The sequence below is a fragment of the Gopherus flavomarginatus genome, chromosome 5 (genome assembly GCF_025201925.1).
Source record: "Gopherus flavomarginatus isolate rGopFla2 chromosome 5, rGopFla2.mat.asm, whole genome shotgun sequence".
NCBI classification, from domain to species: Eukaryota; Metazoa; Chordata; order Testudines; family Testudinidae; genus Gopherus; species Gopherus flavomarginatus.
In genome coordinates, this window is record NC_066621.1 from 42168995 (window position 1) to 42192758 (window position 23764).

The window sequence follows — 23764 nt, forward strand, 5'->3', positions numbered from 1 at the left end:
AAAACACTTTCACATTTTCCAACCAGGTTCAGTTAATCTGACACTCAGTTGAGCAGTTCTGATTCCATCCAGTAGGGGGCTAAACTTTCCTGCTTTGTGACTATAGTCATGCCCTAATTGATGGAGGATAGGAAGAAGTCCTATGGAGAAGTCATTCAATAATTGTCCATTACAAGAGTTTTACATGTTTCTCTGAAGCCTCAGGGGCTGCCGGTGCTGGGGGCAGGGTCCTAGACGATATGGATCATTGATCTGATCTGCTATGACAATACTTACACTGTAAAGAGTAAACTAGGAAAATAAGTGTTACAAGAAATCTCTAGTAACACAATGCAGACGATAACGTCTGCTGAGCTAATTCCTTTGTTTGTTTTGTGCAGTGACTGCAAATTTCTGATGTCTCTTGGTTTTAATAGTCTGATGGAGTTTAGCTTTAATCTTCTAATGTTCTTGATTCAGTTTCAGACCATTCCTAATAGCACACGATGAGTGAAGACAAGACCCTGACTGACATCCTCGTGCAGGAACTGGAGGATCTCGAAAAGAAAGATTTTAAAAAATTTAAACACAAATTATCTGATTTTCGCTATGAGGGGACGAAACGTAAAATCCCCCGGGGCAAGTTGGAGAATGCCGACGAAATGGACGTGGCCAGTCTCCTGATAGAGTTCTATGGCAAAGACAGTGCAGTGAATGTAGCGATCGAAATCTTCACCAAGATCGGCCTGAAAAACTCTGCCGTGAAACTCCAAGAGGAAAAAGAGACAGGTACAAAAAATCTAATGTGGCTGCTACCCCTGTGAGTTGTTCTTCATTAATATTCCCCACGGCAGCTCCAGCGGAACGAACAGCAGTAGCAGCAGCAGCAAGCTAACACCACCTAACAGAGTCCAGAACCCTGAGGAAACCGATGGGAGTCACCAGCTGAGGCAGAGACACATATGGGGTGAACTTGCAAAACTCCAGCCTCCTTTTTTGCACCTGCAAAAAGTGCAGCCCTATAACTTCAGGTCCAAATCAGAGCATTGGCACCTCTAACAACCTGCTCTGTACCCACTGGGAGTACCCAGATTTGCACCAATACGTCAATTTGCACCAGTAAAAGGGATGCTGCTCTTTGAAAATTTGGTCCATAATATTTTTCTAGAATGACTGTGAAACTATTGTGCCTTTTTTCTATTAGTAGCTCTTACTGCCTGTTCTCTAGATGAGCACTGCATTTATTAGTCCACGAATCAGCTGTAGTTAGTGTATAATACATTTCCACTTAAGTATTTATGTCAAATATAGACTGACACCATACAGGTAACAGAGGAAGAGAGAGACCTGTTAGAAGCAGAATGCTATTGTAAAAACCTGATTCTGCTCCTATTGCGCTTCCAGGTTGCATGGTCACGCCATACATTTTATTTTTATGTGGGAGAAAGCACAGCCCATCACACAGGAGCTAAACCAGTGGTTCTCAAACTTTTGTACTGGTGACCTCTTTCACATAGCAAGCCTCTGAGTGTGACCCCCTAAAAAATTAAAAACACTGTTTTATATATTTAACACCGTTAAAAATTCTGGAGGCAAAGCAGAGTTTGGGGTGGAGGCTGACAGCTTGCGACCCGCCCCCCCCATGTAATAACCTCTTGACCCTCTGAGGGGTCTCAACCCCCAGTTTGAGAACCCCTGAGCTAAACAGATCTGTACATGACACAGAGTTTGATCCTACTCCCACTGAAGTCCACAGGATAGATTCGGTGCTCTCAGAAAACACAGCATGGAACACACAGCTCAGGAGTGGAGAACAAGGGTAGCTTTAAGCCACTAGTGCACCACCTGGATTTGGGGCTTCTCTGAGACCCAGGCCCTTGGCATATATTATAACAGCCCCAGGTACTGCTCGGCTTTCCGGCAGCCTGACACCACTGCCTGCGGGTGGCTCTGTGACTCAGAGTTGCTGGAGCTCACTAGATAGACCAAATCTGCTGTGATAGCGCTACAGTTACCAATGTTTTCCCCCTTCCATTCTTATCCCTCCTTTTCTAGGCCCCCTGCTTCACCCACACACACACTTCGTAACCTTCTCAAACAAGGTTTCCAAGATGATCTCAGCCCATTGAGAATACAAGGACAATTTGTATAAAATTTGTTCTGCCATTTTTATGAGTTACACTAGTTTGAAAATGATGCACTTTCCCCCTCCACTCCACCTGAAATATTATTCTGTTGCTTTGGACTCATATTTTAAGGATTTCTCACGGGGTCTTTCACCACACTGGTGCCTCCTGGTGGCCATTTCAGGAAATAGTGCTGGTCAGCAGGTGTGCCCGCCAGCGGTGGTGACGCTCCCGTCCTCATTTCTGCCTGTAGACCCACTGCAGTTCCAGTCTCACTGCCTCTGCTTTGTGGCACAGACCTCTGGCCGTCTCACAGTCCGGGTTCCCCACTTCCAGAGGGACTCCTTATGCAACAGTCTAGCTGCTCCTCGCAGCAGCTTGACAGTCCATAGCCTGGCCATTTCTTCAGCAGCGAGTGGGGAGGGGGTCCCAGGCCCGCTCATTACTCTGGGTCTCAGCCCAGGGACCCTCTAAATGACAGCTTCCCACTGCCCCTCCTTTCTTTCTATACCACTCTGTCTCAATTCCCTAGGCCGCTTCCCTGCAGCCCCAGCACCTTCAGCTCCTGCCTCTGGCTCCTTCACTCTCTTCCCAGGGCCTCGGGCCTGCAAGCTCTAGCAGCCCTGTTCACAGTGCTAGTCTCTGCATCCCTCTAGGAAGCCAGTCCCCTCCTTTGGTCTTCCTGCAGCAGACTCCTTGTTCTAGCTTTCAGCTTCCTTTTATATGGCCCTGATTGGCTGGTCTAGCCGCCACCCTAATTGGCTGCAGACACTGCCCTAATTGACTGTTTCTTTGCAGCCCTGTAGGCTGGGTTTTAACCCTATCAGGGCCAGTGCAGAGCAGATGCCCCATCACAGGATTCATCACTTCCTGGCCCTCACTGCAACTAGCCAAAGTGTAATGAAGTTTCTTTAGAATGTACTTCTCCTATTCCTGTGAGCACCCTTGATATTTAATGAGAACAAGAGGATTGAGTCTTGGCTCTGTAGGAATCATTCCTTCAAAAGGAGCGGAGATCCATTGATATGTGGCTCATGCCCATCTCATTTCTCTGAGACTCATACTAACCCCATGTTATTTCTCTTTCAGTTTTGGTTCAGCCTCAGTCTACTCGATCTCTATCTGTTGCAACTCTGAGTTTGAAAATGACGCAAGGTAACGTATGGGACATATATGTTGAAAATGTACCCAGTTGGTAGCAGCGTTGCAGACATTACAGTGCATCTATCAAGTGTTCAGTGTATCAGTAGACAAAATAATAGTCATTTGGGGACAGAATCTGACCTCAGGTACACCAGTGTAAATCTTGAGTACCTGTAATTAGGTCATTATTCCGATTTATCCCAGTGTTACAGAGACCAGAATTTGGCCCAGTGTGTCTTCCAAATTCTCAAATTCATGAGTAACTGAGTTGGGGGGTGATCCAAAACCCTTTGAAATAAAGGGAAGCATTCTGCTTTTAAACATCAGCTATTAGACAGCATGTATATATTTTCCCTTCTACTCCCTGCATCTCTCCATATTGAAGAACCTCCATCTTTGGAAACATTTCACTAGTATAGTCAATGTTCAGCTGAATTCAATTTTTAAAATTTAATTTCAAAATACCTATTTTCCATCATCTGAAATTCCCCCCCCCTCCACTCCCCAGCAATATGATCTGTTATTCTCCTTGTTGATTAGAATCTGGGATTCCTATGCATTGAAATAGCACTACCATGAAACTCCTTAATGACAAATCTGTCTTTTTCCCCTGAATTTCTGCATTCACGGATTTTGATGCTCCATATCACTGAAGTAGATTACAGACCAAAGTATAAGGAACATATAAGAGAAAAATACCAACTAATAGAAGAGAGGAACAATCAAATTGGAGAGTGTGTGGAACTAAACACAAGATACACAAAGCTGCTGATTGTAAAGGAACATCGTGACCAGAAGGAGAGAAAGCACGAAATAAGAGCCAAAGGGAAAGAGCATGCAGAAATCATGGCAAAGCGAGCTAGTTCTACTAAACTGGAGACTTTATTCGATGCTAGTGGAAACAGGCAAAGACCACTGAGAAGCATTGTGCTGCAGGGAGCTGCTGGGATTGGAAAAACAATGTTAGCCAAGAAGCTCATGGTAGACTGGGCATTTGGAAAACTCTATCCCGGCAAGTTTGATTACATCTTCTACATCAATAGCAGGGAAATGAACTGTATTTCTGAGCGTCGAAGTGTCGCGGATCTGATTTTAAACAATTGTCCTGACAGAAACGCACCCATCAAAGATATTTTGGTGAATCCAGAGAAGCTTTTGTTCATAATTGATGGTTTTGATGTACTTAAATTTTCCTTTGATCAGCAAGAAAGTAGTCTGTGCACTGATCCCTGTCAGACAAAGCCAGTGGAAATCATACTGAGCAGTTTATTAAGGAAAACAATTCTTCCAAAATCCTACTTAATAATCACTACCAGACCAACTGGTCTGGATAAACTCCGGCAGTGTCTGAAGTTTCCCCATATTGCAACAATCCTGGGATTCTCTGAAGAGGACAGGAAGGAGTATTTCTGCAAATTCTTTGCAAATGCCATCCAAGCAAAACAAGCTCTAGATTTTGTAAAAGAGAATGAAATGCTCTTCACCATGTGTTTTGCTCCCATCGTGTGCTGGATCCTGTGCACGGTGATGAAACAACAGATGGAGAGTGGAGAAGATCTAGCCAAAAGCTCAAAAACAACCACCTCAGCATACATGCTCTTTGTGTCCAGTTTATTAGATAACCATTCCACTTCAAAGGAATCCGTGCACACTGACTTGAAGAAGCTATGCTCCCTAGCTGCAGATGGGATCTTAAACAACAAAATACTCTTTGAAGAAGAAGATGCAAGGAAGCATGGTTTGGATGGATCTGACATTCAGTCCCTCTTTCTCACTAAGAATATTTTCCAAAAAGATATCGGCTTTGAAAGCATCTACAGCTTCATTCACTTAAGTTTCCAAGAGTTCTTTGCAGCTTTGTTCTATCTCTTGGTGGAAAATGAAGAAAAAGGGTGTGATTCAGTGACTCTGAAGAAAGATGTGAATGAAATTTTGAAAAATTATGGAAAATCTAGAGATAATTCTTTTACCTTGACGGTACGTTTCCTGTTTGGTCTCTTAAACAAAGAGAGAATGAATCACACAGAAAAAATCTTTGGCTGTAAAATTTCACCTGAAATTAAACAGGATTTATTGAAGTGGTTTGGATCTGCAGCAAAAAGAAGCTGTGGTCTGACCTTCAGATCCCTCCAGGAAAAACGATTCCAGCTTGAGTTGCTTCACTGTTTGTATGAGATTCAGGACGAAGAGTTTGTCAAAAGTGCAATGGATCATTTCCAAGAAATTGGACTGAGCAATATTAACTTTACAAAAATCGACCACATGGTTCTTTCATTCTGCATAAAGAATTGTCGTAATGAGCAGTCACTCTCTCTGAATGATTGTACGTTTGGACTGGAAGAGCAGGAGGAAAGACAAGAGTCAGTGCTACGAAAGTTAGTTCCTTGGTGAGTGTGTCAGTTTATTGATATGAATATCCAGTGTGTGTAGTTATAATAGCACCTGCTGTTGTCAGAGTGCAGATGGATTTGTCAACCATTCCAGCATAATGCCATATTTTCATAGACCTAAATCCAGAGATCCTTACTCAATACATTGTACTGATGATAGGGGGCTGCTTACATTACCACAATCTTGACCCAATGCCTATTCAAGTCAACATGAGAGACTTTCCATAAACGTTAATGGGCTGTCATTCAGGATCTTTGTCCTGGCCAATAACAGACACCTTCAATTCCCTGGGCTGTCAAATAAGCCCGATTCACTTACACTTTTCGAGATACACGTTTCTGATGCCAGAAATCCCTCATTTACTAAAGTAGCATCCGATAATCTTTAAAAGGATTATTTTTCAAAAAAAATAATTGAATTGTCTGCTCCAGAATAAAAACTACTGAGACAACCTCTTGAAATGAGAGTGAATTTTTTTTTCAGCACCCAAAATGGAATGTTTCTGTTCTCTCTTTCCAGGAAGCTGGAGGAGAAGGAGCCAAAATATTCCCCACCTCATCTTTTGTGTCAAGCACTGAAGGATCCAGGCTGTAAACTAAAGAAAATATCGTAAGTGTTTGCTCTTCTATGAACCTATCATTGCTGCTTTTCTCTCAGGCCAGGGCTTAGCAGCAATGTGCAGCTATGTATCACTGGTGTTTAGTCTCTGAGCAGCAGAATGACTGCTAATTCACATGGAACCAGCCAGCCTCATGATGTGTAAGTGATAAAGACACAGGAATCTGGAGGTCACTCAAGCCAGACATATTTATGTATCATTATTATTTATTATTGCCACTTTGTGCACTGTATCTAGATAAGAACATTATTATGAAATGTATTTCTGTTATTAAGTATATATTATATCAGGGGTAGGCAACCTATGGCATGTGTGCTGAAGGCGGTACGCGAGCTGATTTTCAGTGGCACTCACACTGCCCGGGTCCTGGCCACTGGTCCGCTGGGCTCTGCATTTTAATTTAATTTTAAATGAAGCTTCTTAAACATTTTAGAAACCTTATTTACTTTACATACAACAATAGTTTAGTTCTATATTATAGACTTATAGAAAGAGACCTTCTAAAAACGTTAAAATGTATTACTGGCACGCGAAACCTTAAATAACAGTGAATAAATGAAGACTCGGCACAGCACTTCTGAAAGGTTGCCCACCCCTGTCCTATATGTTTTACCAATGTAACAGGCCTGATTTCTTCTTTCGCGTCCCCTCACCCATACAAAATAAGAGCAGTTTATTTATGTTCTATGGAAAAAGAGCTGGTTGACAGGAATAATGTTTTTTATAGATGTCCAGGTCTATGACACACTGGATGTGCTCCTGAAAAATACCCACTTAGTATGGGGCTCCACAGCTGCATTATTCCTGAATGGGAAGCATTGTTCCCAGAGGGAAAAAATTCAGGAGTCAACGTGGAAGCAACTCCCACTGAAGTCAGTATAAGTTTAGGCAAGAATCTCAGAGGAGAATTTTGACCAAGAATGCTGTTAACAAACCAAGAAGTCTCAATGGTGATTGGTTTTTAAACCCCTCAAACATTTGACATGAGGAAGAATTTTCAAATGTACGGTACCTAAGGGATTTCAGTGAATGTCAATGGCCCCAAGATAACCACTACAGATCGAATGAACTTCCACAGGAAAATGATCAAAGATGAAAATACCCTTTCACCTGTGGGTGAACTCTTTTCACAAAGTGATGGCTCCACATCTGACCCCTATCAGTCCTCACCCTCAAAGGAAACCTGCCCAAGGCTTTCAAAAGATGAACCTGGGAGTTTGAATTCATAACTTTGCTAGACTCTAAAAATTATGTTCTTAATAAAGACACAGGAGTTATGGTTTATTGCAATCTGCAACCCACTAACTCCTCTATTTGTCCTGTGACTGCAGCGGCCACTTCCCCTTGAATGGTCCCTCAGATTTAAATTAGGGTGACCAGATGTCCCAATTTTATAGGGACAGTCCCGATTTTTGGGTCTTTTTCTTATATAGTCTCCTATTACCCCCCACCTCCTGTCCCAATTTTTTTTCACACTTGCTGTCTGGTCACCCTAGATTAAAATATATGCTAACTACTTATGCTAAACTATCTGTTTGATCTTATATTTAGCTGTGACACTCTTGGTACATCTCCCAGCCCTGAAGAAGAGCTCTGCGTAGCTCGAAAGTTTGGATCTCTCACCTACAGAAGTTGGTCCAATAAAAGAAATTACCTCATCTAACTTGTCTCTCTAATGGCTGTGGCAAAGTACCTGTCTCTCCTCTGCTAGCTCAGTCCTTCTCAGCCTTGGAGACACAGGCATGGGCAAAGCAAAAGCCCTTCACAGTCGCGCAGGGTCTGGCTGATCCCTTCTCAGTCAGGCCCTTGTTCTGTTGTCCTGTCCTTCTGGGGAGAGTGTAATCTGCCTTGCAAGAAAAGTTTTAGAGTTCAGCTGCCCCTACTCACTGGCAGCTACTCTACTTCTCTCCTCCCCCCTGCTTCCCTGCCAGGAAGGGTTTAAAAAGGTCTCCAGCCATTGGGGCCAGCTGAAACTAATTAGCTCCCTGGTAACCCCTGTTCCAGCTGAACCTTATTCCTCCACGGTTAAGCCTTCTGGGACTAATTACTACCCCTCTCTTGGTAGCTAAGTGTCCTGAGTTTGCCACATGGCACATAAACACTTTTGAAAAATCTACCCTAAACAGTCTTCCCTTTCTCCTGTTTACTTACCCAGATCCTGCTTAGCTTTTCACAACTGAGTCTTTGCTCAAATACAAGCCACTTACAGTTCAGCTCTTGGGATCAAGGCCGGCTCCAGGTCCCAGCACGCCAAGCGCGTGCTTGGGGCGGCATGCCGCGTGGGGCTCTCTGCCAGTTGCTGGGAGGGCAGCAGGTGGCTCCGGTGGACCTCCCACAGGCAGGAGGTCCACCAGGGCCGAGGGACCGGCGAGCGGCAGAGCCCCCCCGGTGGCGTGCCGCCGTGCTTGGGGCGGCGAAATGGCTAGAGCCGGCCTTGCTTGGGATTGCTAATTAAACATGGAATATTATGAAGCATCTTCCCTGTAATGAAAGATCCTGTTATAGTAAATGCATGCCAAGGGGAAGAGCAGAAGGCATGCCCCAGGGAACGAGTTAACCATAACTCTGACTGTCCTGACTTCTGCTACAGTCTCAGTTTCCCTATTACATTGGCATAGTGTTTGTTTGTTTTTAAAATGTCTTCAATTATTATAAATCAATGATACAAAACTGTGCTTGCAAAACACCCCAAATTATCACAGAGAAGCAAGGAAACATGTTACAAACATAAAATCCTGGTCTGCTAAATCATTCCACCTTCCCATGAGCCTTCCATTTTCACACTGTCTTTTCCTTTTGTAAAAGAGAGAAATTCCTTCCACATCACATGAAGTTCTTCAGTTTTCCTATTACTGTTTTAAAGGTGAATTTAATGGAACTACTCATGTACTTAAAATTAAGCATGTACCTAGGTGCTTCCAGGAGCCCGGCTTGAGATTGTTCTCTTGTTCAGCACTGGTAACCTTGAACATGCCCTCACACTAGTCTGTTAATTGCCTAGGAACACTTCTGCCATATCATCGTCACATCAGCAGAGTGTTTGGCACATGCCATAGGATGGCTAGCAGTCACTTTGATTAAGAACAATACAGCTGGCAAAGGTCCTGACCCAAAGCCAGGGAAGATGATAGGAGTCTTTAGGCTTTGGATCAAGCTCTAAATCTCTTTACAGGAATACACTGATATGAATAAAGTGGAGGCCGCCAACTGGGTAAAAACAAGCAGTAACCGCAACTGTCTCTTGCAGCTTAGGGTGCTGCCGTCTCACCTCGGCTTGTTGTGAGGATCTCGCCTCTGCTCTCAAGACAAACCAGTCCCTGAAAGAGCTGGACCTGAGCGGTAACAAACTGGGGGAAACAGGGATTAAATTGCTCTGTAAGGGACTGAAACATCAAAACTGCGGTGTTCAGAAACTGGGGTACGTAACCATGGATTTTCTTTATAACTGTGTTATATTCATGGCATTATAACTGAAACCTACATCCAGGAGGAACTCTTCACTTCAGTTCATAGTCAGTGATAGCCCTCTACTCAGCTCTGAGACCCAGTTCAGAAGATTTCAGCCCCAGGATTATGGAGCTACTACTAGTTACACTATGGTGAAGGTTGCACACAGCCTTCCAGCAGAAGCCCAGTTTTCCATTTCCCAGTGAGTTTCATGAAAACCCCCTTGTGGGCTGAAAATGGCCATGCTGCACTCTCAGGCCAGAGGAGAAGTTCTCAGGAACGTTTAAACGCGAGTCTGTGATCTCTGCACTGGAAGGAGGCAGTAAATTTACTCTCACCAGTCAGTCCTAAACCCTTTGGTTTCCTTTTGAAAGTGAAAGATTAACTTTACCAAGCCCTGATGTAGGGAGATAAAGCCCCTGTGGGACTTTGACTTGGTCATGATCAATTACAATGATTAATAATTGCTGGCATGTTATGGGCCAGATTGTGGCTGCTGGCAAGGGGTACAAAGTGGAAGTGGGGAAAAGGGCACCAACCAAGGATCCTTCCATTGACACGCCCTTGCCAAAGGGGCACACAGCCCCAGTCCTGACATTCCCAGAACACAATGGGAGAGAAGGAAAAGAGCCAGGGAGTCCTCTAATGGGCATGGTGTGATGGGGCTGGGGCCATAGGCATATTCATCTTCTGCACCAATTATAGGACCAAGGCTAATTCAAGAGCCTGCTCACATGGCACCTTTCAGAGAATGTAGCAGTGGCCAGCTCAGCACTCCCAGAGCTATTCTGGTTTCCTTAACGTTGGAATAGCCAGGATGCCCCTCAGGCCTGTTGGATTTCAACTCACACTTTTGCTGCAGGTGTCGAGCTGCCTAGCTTGGCTTCCTAGGAGCGTAGCTGTGACAGGGACACAAGTGGCTGTGTTCAAATGAGGAGTCATTGTGGATTCCATATACCTTTGTCTCCTGCAGGCTGAGGGGTCGCAGTCTCACCGCTACTTCCGTGGGTGATCTCGCCTCTGTGCTCACTAAAAACCAGAGCCTGACAGAGCTGGACCTGAGCTATAGTAAATGGGGAGATTTAGGAGTGAAGCTGCTGTACAAAGCACTGAAGCATCCAAACTGTAAACTACAGAAAATAAAGTGAGTAACCACTGGAGTAGATGAGCATTTTCTTCATACTGTATTTCTATATCTCTTTTCACCAATGATCTGTGTGTGCTAGGCGTGGGCAAACAGCCTCATATTCAGATGTAGGACTCCTGCTATTCCGGCAGTATTTGGAAATCTAGTGCCAAATATTATACTATTAATCCTTTAAACCCTCTCTAACATCACCCATCCTCTCAGCCATAGGCGCTGACTTTTATTTTTCTCCAGGGATGCTCCATCCCCTCTCTGCTCTGAGGCCCTGTCCCCACTTCACCCCTTCCACAAGGCCCCACCCTCAATCTGCCTTTTCCCGCCCCCTCTCTGAGGCCTCACCCTCACTCTGCCTCTTCCTACCCCTGTCCAACATCTCCCCAAGGCCCCCGCGGCTCACTGCTCTCTGCCCTCCCCCAAATGCCTTCACCAGCCTCCAAACAGCTGATTGGTGCCACAACCTATCAGCTGTGGCTGGTGGGTGCTCAGTGCCTACTATTTTTTTTCGTGGGTGCTCCAGTGCTGGAGCCTATGCTGTCAGCTATGGGGTACACCACCCATTGAAATGAAGGGGAGCTCCACTTGGGTAAATGGGAGCAAAACTGAGTCCAGAAGACCTGCCCCAGTGCCCACTGAAACCAACAGAAAGAGTTGCTTTCACTTTAACAGACTCTGGATCTGACCTAGGGAATGTAATTTTCACCAGCTTACACATCGCCTCTGAAACCGGCCCCAAGTGCAGTGAGTGGTGCAGAAACAGGTTGCTACCTTTCTCTCTGTCCATCTCTCTCTCCCACAGGCTGGAGTGTTGCCTTCTCACAGCTGCTTGTTGTGATGACCTTGCCTCTGTTCTCGGTACCAACCAGACCCTGACGGAGCTGGACCTGAGAAATAATGAGCTGAGGGATTCTGGAGTGAAACATCTGTGTGCCGTACTGAAACGAGAGAACTGTAAAATACAGAAACTCGTGTGAGTGCTCCCTGGCTTCCTTAAAAGCCTCTGATTAGTGTTTGCTCATTTCAGAGGCATGGTGTAAGTTTCCCCATGTGGGCGGTGCAGGTTCAGGACCAATGAGATCAAGAGCATGAGCAACATGAAGTACCAGAAGAGAGAATATTTTGTGGGGAAGGATTTAGCTACAGCATCTCAAATAAAGAGGCAAAGCCTGCAGAAGTAAGGGCTGGATCCTTCATCACAGATTCCCATGTGAAAGCATTGCAGGGTTGAGCCCACTGATACCAAAGGGCTTTCCTTTATGCAGACCTTTGTGTCTGTAGGCTGGACAGGGCTGCCACGGTCAGAAATGCCTCTCTGGTTGCAGGGCCGGCTTTAGGAAGTGCGGGGCCCAATTAGAACATTTTCGGCGGGGCCCTGGCAGGGATGACTAAAAAAAAAAAAAAGTGTAAAAAAAAGCCTTTCATTTCTTCCATGTATTATTTACTTTCCATAACTATATAAATAATACAATTATATATTAGGTACATTGCATCATATATACTGTTGATTGCTTATTAATGACCTCCATTTCACATGTGTGGGTCCCTGCCACTCCCTGCGGCTGTGCACGTGTGGGTCCCAGCTGCTCCCTGCCCGCCTCATTGAAGCAGGTGTGCAGGGTTACTGCCCTGGGAACTGCAGGGCAGCAGTGAACATGGGGCTGGTTAGAGGCAGGGCAGGGGCTGACTGGAGGTAGGGTCTAGCTGCAGGCAGGGAAAGGGGTGCAGGGCTGGCTGGAGACAGGGGGGTATGGGGTGGGCTGGCTTCAGGCAGGGCCGCAGGGGGATGCAGCAGGGGTTGGGAGGGCTGGAGACAGAGGAGTGCAGAACTGGCTGGCTTCAGGCAAGGGAGTGCAGCGGGGTTGGCTGGAGACAGGGCAGGGGGGTTGGGGCTGGGTGTGGGCAGGGTGTGCAGGGCTGATGCGGGCAGGGGTGTGTGGGGGCTGGCTGGCTTTGGGCAGGGCCACAGGGGTGTGTGGCAGGGGGTGGCTGGAGACAGGGCAGGGGGTTTGGCAGGGGCTGGCTGTGGGCACGGAGTGCAGAGCTGGCTGGGGGCAGAGCTGGCTGGGGGCAGGGCAGGGGGTGCAGCAGAGGCAGCTGAAGCCCCAGCCCTTTAAATAGCCCCCAAGCCTCCCGCTATCCCAGGGCTCTGGGGGTTATTTAAAGTGCCCGGGGCTCCCCTGCTTCTACCCCGCCCCGGACCTTTTAAATAGCAGCGAGAGCCCTGGAGAATACATGGTGGCGGCGGGGCTCCGGCGGCTATTTAAAGGACGGGGTGGCAGAGGCAGCTGGAGTCCCAGCCCTTTAACTAGCCCCCGGAGCCACCCGCTACCCCAGGGCTATGGGGGCTATTTAAAGGGCCCGAAGCTCCAGCCGGGAGAGCAGGACTGCGGAGAGGCTTGCCATGCTCCGGCCGGAGTTCCAGCCAGGAGACTGGGGCTGCGGGGCGGCTTGCCGCACTCTGGTCGGGGCTCCAGCTGGGAGACCGGGACTGCAGGGCGGCTTGCCACGCTCTGGCCGGGGCTCCGGCTCTGGGCGCGGGGCCCTCTTAGGCGCGGGGCACGATTCCTGGGAATCAGCTGAATCTGCCTAAAGCCGGCCCTGTCTGGTTGGACTCCTCCAGGACTCTACCCATAGAGATGCTGCTCAGAGCAGAGTACTGAAGCAGCTGCTTAGGAGGCCGGCAGAGGGTGCCAGAAAATGGGAATCCTCAGGATAAGTTGGGAGACTCCCGAGGCCTGATCACTGTCCTCTCTGTCTGTCTGTCCCCTGCAGGCTGTCGAACTGTTATTTCACAGGAGTTTGTTGTGGGGCTCTCTCTGCTGTTCTCAGTAAAAGCCAGTCCCTGAGAGAGCTGGACATGTGCTATAATAAACTGGGAGATGCAGGAATGAAACTGCTGTGTGATGGGCTGAGACAGCCAGACTGCAAACTACAGAAACTAAGGTAAGTCACCAGCGGCTTCCTTTGTGATTGGCTGGTCTTGGCTCTGCTATTTCTGGCTAATCTGGGCATGTTTTCATTCATCAACACATTGTGGCTGCTTAAATTAAAAATCTCCAGCAATTGCAGCTATTCCTTGATCTCTGGCAACAGTGGGATCTTTCTACATTTAGCAATATGCGTCGCCAGATAGTCCCATCCATTCCCCATCCATGCCAGGATCAGCTCGGCACAGCTTTTCCCACTGAAGGCCGGTAGACAGTCTCTGTTGTCTTTTTTTGTGCATTTAGTGGTCATCAAATGTGCCAAACTGGCCACTGTGAAGAGTGAAATGCTCTGTTTGACCACAGAATAGGTACAGCTCCGTGACCTCACTTCCAGCTCCTCCCTGTTGACCGTGCCAGCCCTTGATCAGAATTTTAGGTAGGGTCCAGTCAGTTAAATGAACATTTGGGTACGATGCAGAGAATAGGGATGAGTCCACAACTGATTTTATTGTCTCGCCTTCTGAGCAGGGAAGTGCCACAGGTGCCCCTATAGCAGAACCGCCTCTGCCCTGGGATGAGAGGGATGTTCAGCCGAGGGTGACCAGACAGCAAGTATAAAAAATCAGGATGGGGGTGGAGGGTAATAGGTGCCTATATAAGATAAAACTCCAAATATTGGAATGGTCCCTATAAAATTGGGACATCTGGTCAATGTAGTTCAGCCTTTAAACCCATGCAGATCCATTCAAAAACTTGGTACCTGTGAGGAGCCTGCCAGCTAAATTATTAAGTATTACCCACTTGGATGGCAGGTTGTATGGACAACTCTCCAGCAAGAAAAAGGAGTGACAGCCCCAAAGCCACAAGGTGGCACTGTGTCACTGTAATGAAACCTCAGCTGAAGTGTAAAACTGGATGCCACTATGTGCCTATTAGAGTCACACTGGCATTGTGAGAGCGTAACAATCCCTGCTCTTGTTCCTTGCATCTCCATCTCTCCAGCGGCTGCTGAGTGTTTTCTGCTGACTCTGTCTCTGTCCTGTGCTTTTGCTTCCATCTCTTTCTTACGCAGTAATTAAGGCGTCACCCTTTCAGTGTGAGCCTGTTGGGTCAGGCCTGCTTGCCAAGATATAGATTGGTGCACAACGGTCAAGAACTTCAAATGAACTACACTGCACTAGCAATGTTCATAGAAAATTGCCAACCTTAAATTGGGGAGCATCCCCCCAAACCCCAGCAGGGTAGAAAGACGAGTGTCAGGTTTTCATACCTACTCTCAGATGGCACCAGCTTTTCCTAATATGGTCAGAATCATGGTGGCAAATGAATCCCTGATTTAACTCCAGTTTACTTCAGTGGAATAAGGCCAGGGATGAATTTTGCCAACACTTTTCCTCTTCAGATAACACAGAAATAAACAAGTAGAACAGTCAGCAAGCGTTCATAGAGCGAAATCCACACGGCAGGAAGTATGTGCACAACACTCTGTAAAATCACTGCCTTGCATGGTGACAGGTTTCAGAGGGGTCGCCATGTTAGTCTGTATCAGCAAAAACAGCAAAGAGTCCCCTCATTGTTTTTGGAAAATCACTGATGTTTCTCACTGAATTACGGCATAAAATAATCTCCTGAGGAACACAACTTTTTAACTATGCAGGTAATTAACCACTGGAACAGACTGCTAAGGGATGTGCTGGATTCTCCAACTCTTGGAGCCTTTAAATCAAGATAACATGTCATCCTAAATGATATGTTCTGGCTCATCCACATGTTATCGGGCTAAATACAGGGATCATAACCTAGATGCGAGTGAAATTCTCTGGCTGGCCTTATTCAGGAGGTCAGACTAGAAGGGAAATTTTCAAAGGCACAAATGGTAATTATGGGCCTAAGCCTCATTGAAAACCAGTGGGAGTCCAGCACCTAGTGACCATTTGTACCTTTGCAAGTCTGCCTCTGGATGATCATAATGGCTCTTTCTAGCCTTAAAATCTATCAGGGATGAATTTGGCTTCAGAGGCGGGGGGAGGGGGAGGACACCATGTATGGTATGCCTGTGTTGGCATGTCCCTGTCTCTTGCAGGCTGACTGGGTGTGGTCTGACACCTGCTTGTTGCGAAGATCTTTCTGTTGTCATAACTACAAACCAGTCACTGACAGAGCTGAATATCAATCACGATGCGCTGGGAGATTCGGGAATGAAAAGACTGCGTGATGGACTGAACAGCGCAAGCTGTAAGCTGCAGATGCTACTGTAAGTGACCACTGGCTGTCCTGACAGAGTCAGAAAGAAAGAAGTGATGCCAAATGACTAAGAGTTGTTTCTGGTTTTTGGTTTCACCTTCCTTCCCAACTCTCCCTGACTCCAATACACTCCCTATGCTGGGGTCCCCGGGGGACATGGTCTAGGATCCAGCTGCATTGGCTCTATTATAGACTCCCACATGCTTGGGAAATCTCCAGCAGGGAAGATGGACCCAGCCATAGGCACCAACTCCGTGGGTATTCCAGGGCTGGAGCACCCATGGGAAAAAATTAGTGGGTGCTCTGCACCCACCGGCAGCCAAGCTCCCCTCCTCGCCACACCCCACCTCCTCCTCTGCTGCCTCCTTCCTTGAGCACGCCACATCGCTGCTGCTCCATCTACCTCCCAGTGCTTGCTGCTGCCAAACAGCTGTCGCAAGCTCCAGGAGGGGAGGAGGGAGGAGCAGGAACGTGGCATGCTCAGGGAGGAGGTGGGGAAGAGGCGGGGCTGGGTGGGGATTTAGGGAAGGAGTTGGAATAGGGGCAAGGAGAGGGCGGAGTTGGGGCAGGGATTTTGGGGAAGGGTTGGAATGGGGGTTGGAGGTGGTAGGGAAGGGACGGAGTCAAGGCGGGGCTGGGGGCAGAGGGGGGTCGAGCACCCACTGGCACCAGTAGAAGTCAGCACCTATGGGTCCAGCTTCAGTTTCTGTCCCCTTTGCACCATGAGAGTAGCAGAGAGGGAATGAATCAGGCCAGGGAATCTGGCCCTTTTTCTCCAGATCAATCCTGGCGCTAACTCCCACTAGAGTAGGACCTTCCACTTTATGTGCTTTGAATTATCCCACGTCCCCAATGCGGGTTTCTGAGAATGGACCAGGCCAGTAGTCTTGTGATCATGCTCCCTGTTTCCATTCAAGGGGTTCAGTTTTCTTAGGGTACGGCTACACTTGCAGCCATACAGCGCGACCGCGGGAGCGCTCCCGCAGCAGCGCTTTGAAGTGTGAGTGTGGTCACGGCACCAGCGCTGGGAGAGAGCTCTCCCAGCACTGCAGGTACTCCACCTCGCCATGGGGATTAGCTGACAGTGCTGGAAGCCGCGCTCTCAGCGCTGGGGCAGTGTTTACACTGGCGCTTTGCAGCCCTGTAACTTGCTGCACTGGAGGGGGGGGGGTGTTTTTTCACACCTCTAAGCAAGAAAGTTGCAGTGCTGTAAAGCACCAGTGTAGCCAAGGCCTCAATCCCAGTCTGCCACTGCCCCAGCAGGCAGGGTCTGAGGATGCCGAGGAGACAGTGCACTCATGATCAGAGTGTAGCTGCTATCAGTTAATAAGAACTCCTGTAGCAGACTAAGGAATTACACAGATGGGCTCTAAAGAGTATCCCAGCTTGTCTTTTCTGCTTGACAGACATTGGCTGGAAGGGTGGAGTGGTTAAAGGAGAAGATAGATGGGGAGAGATACATGGTTCCATCACACACATGGCAGACCTTGCTCCTGGGGGAGTGCAGAGATTTAAATCACTTTCTGCCCAAAAGTGCACTTCCGGTAGCACCACAGACCACATGTATGTGACCACAGCACTGTGCATGGCCGTGGGAGCAGGGGCTGAGATCTCGGGTACTGGTGACATATTCACAACATACTTGTGCTTCTTCCTCACTAGCTTGAATGGAGAAGCTATTAAGAGAGATGGAGATGGCAAGGGTGATGAAGAGAGCTATAATGATGATGAAGACTACAATGGTGATGAAGAGTATAATGGCGATGAAGACTACAATCCTGAAGATCATCTCTGACCACATCATCAGAATATCGTTTTAGGGGATTTTCACCCTTTCCCACTTGCTTTAAAATCACTCATCATCTCATTCTAGAAATGGCAAATGATAAAACAAACCACATACACCTTTTCTTTTAGGGGTAAACAGATTATCCATGAGTAAACTGATTCAAATCCCACAAAGTAGGTTCCAGGCCTAGCATAACATCACTGGAGATCAGCTTTGCCAAAGAAAGGTGTTTTTCTGTTTAAAAAAATGCCTATTTTTCAACAACAACAAATTAGTTCAAGAAATTTCAACCAGCTTTATTCATAGGATATTGGCTGCTGTTCAGACATTCACAAATCCTGGTCAGTCCCACAAATCCTTTGAGAACCAGGATCAGAGAGGAATGTGATTTGCAGCAGTGGAATGAAATCAGTGTGCCTAAACACCAGGGTGACAGGCACTTTAGAAATAGATACGTGGTGGGTTGAAAAATGCTATTTGATCTGTGAAACATTTAAGACTGAACATAAAATAACAAAATTAATTTATATTGACTGACACAAACAGCTGTGTTCTAATTCCATAAAGCACAATAGGATACGCTGAAAAGCTATAAAGGAAACAGAGTTCAGTACAGTTGCGGTACTGATCTTACAACAGCAAAAGAGAGCCACCTGGTGGAGAAAGTGGATAACAGCAGTGTCAGATCATATGGAGGAATTAGAGTTTCTTGTATGATGACAAGTAACCTTGGCATCATTTTAGATAGTTCAATAAAGTCCTCAATGTGCAGCTGCAGTCAGACACTGCACACAAAATGTTAGGATGCATAAGAAATGGTATGGAGAGTAATGCAGATAATATCTTAATGTCATTATATAAATCAACAGTGTGGCCTGCTCTGGAATTCTGTGCGTAGAATCCTCAGAAAGAATATTGCAGAACTAGAGGGGGGTTCAGAGAAAGGTGATGAGAAAGACCAAGGGCCTGGAAAAACTCTCCTACAAATAGAGGTTGAAAAAACTGAAATTGCTTATGTTAGAAAGGAAACAAATGAGAGGGAACATAATAAAAGACAGAGATGGTGTCTCAAGTGCTTCTGTTCTCCTTGTCTCTTACCACAGGACTAAGGGACCATTTGATAAAATTAAAGGGTGGATACCATGGTTCAGCTGAATTCAATTGCAAAACTCCCACTGACTTCAGTGGAGTCAGGAATTCTCCCAAAAGATGGCAAATTCAACAATGATGAAATACTTTTTCACACACTTTGCAATTAGACTGTGGAACTTGGCCCCACATGGTGCTGCTGAGGCCAAGAATGTAGCAAGAGTCCAAAAAGGATTGGACAAGTGTGTGGCTGTGAAGAATATCCGGAGCTGAAACAGCTAATGCTAATTCTTTTGGGCAGCGATATTAAACCTCATGTTTAAGCGATCTCTAACGATGAGAGAGTAGGACAAGATTTAAATGAGGGTCAGCCAGTAGATTGTCCCACATCAGCCTAATGCAGGGTTCTTACACCTTCTTCTGCAGAACTTGGTGCTGGCCACTGTCAGAGACAAGATCCTGGATTAGATGGATGTTGAGTCTGATCCAGTCTGGCAATCCTATGTTGCTGTGACAAATAATTTAAACTTAATACCCTTGAATGTTAGAGAAGTTAATGGGATCAAAGAAACAAAACATTCCTAACCAGTAACAATGCTCTCCTATCTTGTTAACAGAAAGTGATTTCTCTCCTTGGACCTTGAGAAATAGAAATGAATTTTGTTGGCACAAACCAATACTCTCCCCATATAATATTAGGAAACACTATTTCACTAGGAGCACTGGAATGGGTTACCTAGGGAGGTGGTGGAATCTCCTTCCTTAGAGGTTTTTAAGGTCAGGTTTGACAAAGCCCTGGCTGGGATGATTTAGTTGGGGTTAATCCTGCTTTGAGCAGGGGATTGGACTAGATGACCTCCTGAGGTCCCTTCCAGCCCTAATCTTCTATGAGTTGTGACAGACCCAGGCCAGTGGGGTACAGGAATCTGATAGAGGGCAAATATACTGATCACTGGATGAGTAGTTTTCTGTTCCCTGAGTGACCAGAGCAGGGGCTGCACTAGAGTAATCAGGAACCTGCTAGAACTAATTAAGGCAGACAGGCTGATTAGAACACCTGCAGCCAATCAAGGCAGGCTAATCAGGGCACCTGGTTTTAAAAAGGAGCTCACTCCAGTCAGGCGGGGGGGAGCCAGAGGAGAGGAAGTGCGTGTGAGGAGCTGGAAGCAAGAGGCACAGGGAGCTGAGAGTGAGAGGGTGTGCTCCTGGCGGACTAAGGAGTACAAGTATTATCAGACACCAGGAGGAAGATCCTGTGGTGAAGATAAAGAAGGTGTTTGGAGGAGGCCACGGGGAAGTAGCCCAGGGACTCATAGCTGTCATGCAGCTGTTACAGGAGGCACTATAGACAGCTGCAATCCACAGGGCCCTGGGCTGGAACCTGGAGTAGAGAGCGGGCCCGGGTTCCCCCCAAACCTCCCAACTCCTGAACAGACAAAGGAGGAGTTGACCCAGACTGTGGGGAGGATCACTGAGGTGAGCAAAATCTGCCAATAAGCACAGGACCCACCAAAGTAGAGGAGGAACTTTGTCACAGAGTCTATGAGTCCTGGGCAGGAAGGAAGAGAATTAAGGACCTAATTTTGTCATCCTTACTCATGCTGAGTAGAATCTTACTCCTGGAGTAGTTCCGTTGACTTACTGGAGGTTACTTGTTGGAAAAATTAATGTCCATCATGAGAAAGGTGGCAGAAAAGGCTTTCAAGAACAGCCCTTTTCAATACACTCTACTAGAGCTGGTCGGAAATTTTTCAACAAAAAAGATTTTTCATCAGAAAATGCTCACTCGTCAAAAAAGACACTTTTCGCAGGAATGTATCATTTTTAACTAAACTTTCGTCAAGTCCAGGGTGGAATTTCTGGTCAAAACCAGAGAGAAAGAAAACTCAACCCTACCCTCAATGATCATGAATCTACCTGAATTATTGAGAGTAGGACTTGAACCTTGGTGGTCTATATCCCAGCTTATTGTCCCAAACGCTGAGCTACTGGCTACTCTAGGGTGGGCTGTCTGTCTCTTCTTGTCTGTGAACATTTTCAGAGGTCTCAGTTTCATTTCTGAAATCTCAAAAATGTTCACAGGATGGGAAAACCATTTCCTGCCCTGCTCTCTGGCTTGATTGAGCCAGCACACAAATCCCCGAAAAATACATTTAGAACCCCAGAAATCATGCTATTTTAATCAACGTGCTAAATGGCTCATCCAACACTGGTTCAGGCTGGCATCTATAACGTGGTCTCAGCAAAGGGCTTTAAAATTGCCTTTGCGTGGTGACTATCAGACATAGCAACTTGTTGACAAATAGCACTAATTCCTAAGTCAAGATTGGTTAGAATTTCTTAACTCATTGGGCATGAGCTACAGCTTCCCTCTAGGACTCGGCTCCTCCGTGCTCCCTTCAGAATGTCTTCTTGCTCTTGCATCCCATGTGTACCAGTAAAGAGCATCTGTGTTCCTGTGAGCACAAGGACTGCAGCTATGTCAAGCTTTTGTGCAGGAGTGCAATGGGGAAGGCTTCACAAACACACAATTTGCGCATTCACTTATCTATTATAGTGAAAGATTCCTGGTGAAGGTAGGTTTACACACTTCTAGCACTCCAAATCACTCTTGAAATGATCCACTTTCTGCTGATGTTCCTGAAGATCTTTGAGCTGTAATGCCTGAACATCAAACTGATTCTTAAAGGTTGTTAGAATCTCAATCAGATACCTGTAAACAGGTTACATTTACTTATACCTGGTGCAATTGCCTAGATAGCTGCAGGGCCGTCCTTAGGATTTATGGGGCCCTACGCAGTATTATTAAACTGGTGCCCCTGTGCCGGATGGCAGCCCAAGCTCACAGCCTGGTGGGGGAGGGGGAGGAGGGACTTGACAGCAAAGGATAATGAGATGCCCGGCCTGCCTCATGGTGGCGGAGAGGCTACGTCTACACTACAGCATAAAATCGAAATAACTAAAACCGGTTTTATAAAACCGATATTATAAAATAGATTTAATACGTCCCCACTAGGGCACATTAATTCGGTGGTGTGCGTCCATGGTCCGAGGCTAACGTCGATTTCTGGAGCAGTGCACTGTGGGTAGCTACTGTAAAATGATGAGGCCAATAACTTCGATTTCCGTCCACACTAACCCTAAATTGATATAGTAATATCGATTTTAGCGTTACTCCTCTCGTTGGGGAGGAGTACAGAAATCGATTTTAAGAGCCCTTAAAATCGATTTAAAGTGTGTTGTAGTGTGGACGGGTACACCATTAAATCGATTTAACTGCGTAGTGTGGAGCAGGCCAGAGTCACAGTTCCCCGCAGAGACTTCCATGCCCTCTCCCTCACGCAGAATGGACATGAAGAAAGTACCTAATTAAAAGCACTAAAATTTGGGAATAAAAAATGTCAGTCACAGGTTTTTTGATATGCCCTGAAGTTTGTCAGAGATTTATTTGCAAAAACTTCATAGTAAGGGTGAGTCAGCTGTCCTGCTGAATACAACATTACATATAATGGAATACATGATGCAGCTCTTCTCTGTTTTACATTTTCTTATTCAGTATTTCTAAATTGAATTTATATTTTAAATGTACTCAAATCTTAAGCCAGCATTCCAGATTATTACCTATTTAACTCACTGAAACAAAGACATTCTTTTAAATTAATCAGAGAGGTTTAGTGTGTTCATAACAATGTTCATTGCTTTTAGAAAAAGGGAACAGTAATTTACTTTGTGTGATCTCCATAACAAGAGACATGGTTATGAAATTTCACCAACTTTAAAAAAATATGTTTCCAAAGATTTTAGGTATAACAAGGATTTTGTCTTACTAAGGTACTGATTTTGCTGGAGGGTTCTTTTAAAACTAGTTCGTCGGATAGTCAGAAGTAAAGAAAGGGAAACTCTTTGTCCAGCTATCTGGAAGGGAAGGACTGTTGTCCCTTTAAGGGCTCTCTTCAGTGGGAAGTGAGTGGAGAGGTGGTGAAGGGATGGACAGAAAGGACAGGAAGACTTGGAAGCACTTTTTTTTTAACTATAGTAATTAAAATGTGTATTTTAGATAAGGGAGGTCTTTTGAAGGATTTATTTAAAAAACTGTATGTCTGAAGATCCACGCATTTAAGGCTAAAGATGATTGTGCATCTAGAACTCTATGCAAACATTTTTTAGAAATGTGATTTTATAATCTTCACCAGCTCACTAATGAAATATTTTTAAAGCAAATTTTAAACTAAGGTCCTGTAGACTGACATGTTCTATGTAAATATTACATTAATGCACAACTGTTTTTGTCAGTAAAGTCAGAAACTGACAGTATAAAAATTTATTTGGGCATAAGCTTTCATGGATATCGGATGAAATGGGTTCTAGTCCACAAAAGCTTATGCCCAAATAATTTGTTAGTCTTTGAGGTGACACAAGGACTCGTCCTTGTTTTTGCTGATACAGACTAACAGGACTACCACTCTGAAACCTGTCAGTATATACCTTGGGGTTGGCAAATGCCTGTTAAATGGCTTTATTACCCCTTGAATGTCTCTTTAACAGTTTCAATGTTGTGCTAATAGGTCTGGCAGGCTGGAGGTTTTTTCACTTTTAACTACTAGATTCCCTCCCAAGGAAAACTCACCAGGCTAGAGCAGCCATCTGTGGGAGCCTGCAGGAAGGGTCAGAACAGGGATAGGAAAACAAGTGGGTGGACACTAAGACCCAGTGGTCCCCCAAATTTTCAGGTGCCCTACGCAGCTGCCTATGTTGCCTATGCCTAAGGACGGCCCTGGATAGCTTTATAACTGTCTGATATGTTGCTTCAGTGTCCTGCTGTGAATGACAGCTATGTCCACCCTGCAAGCTCCAATAATGTAATTT

General features: G+C 45.9%; 1 protein-coding gene across 1 annotated transcript; it reads left to right on the forward strand.

The window, feature by feature from the left end:
* The first annotated feature begins 485 nt into the window (after positions 1–485).
* On the forward strand, positions 486–17815 carry LOC127052368 (NACHT, LRR and PYD domains-containing protein 3-like). Its single transcript, XM_050955965.1, has 9 exons — positions 486–768; positions 3907–5623; positions 6159–6248; positions 9506–9676; positions 10679–10849; positions 11649–11819; positions 13622–13792; positions 15860–16030; positions 17683–17815. The coding sequence occupies exons 1-9, from the start codon at positions 486–488 to the stop codon at positions 17813–17815; spliced, it is 3078 nt and encodes a 1025-aa protein (XP_050811922.1).
* The last annotated feature ends 5949 nt before the right edge of the window (positions 17816–23764 follow it).

Coding starts and splice junctions, on each gene's coding strand:
- LOC127052368 (XM_050955965.1), top strand. CDS start 486: ATGAGTGAAGACAAGACCCTGACTGACATCCTCGTGCAGGAACTGGAG. Junction 9,677..10,678: donor TGCGGTGTTCAGAAACTGGG/GTACGTAACCAT, acceptor TGTCTCCTGCAG/GCTGAGGGGTCGCAGTCTCA. Junction 10,850..11,648: donor TGTAAACTACAGAAAATAAA/GTGAGTAACCAC, acceptor TCTCTCCCACAG/GCTGGAGTGTTGCCTTCTCA.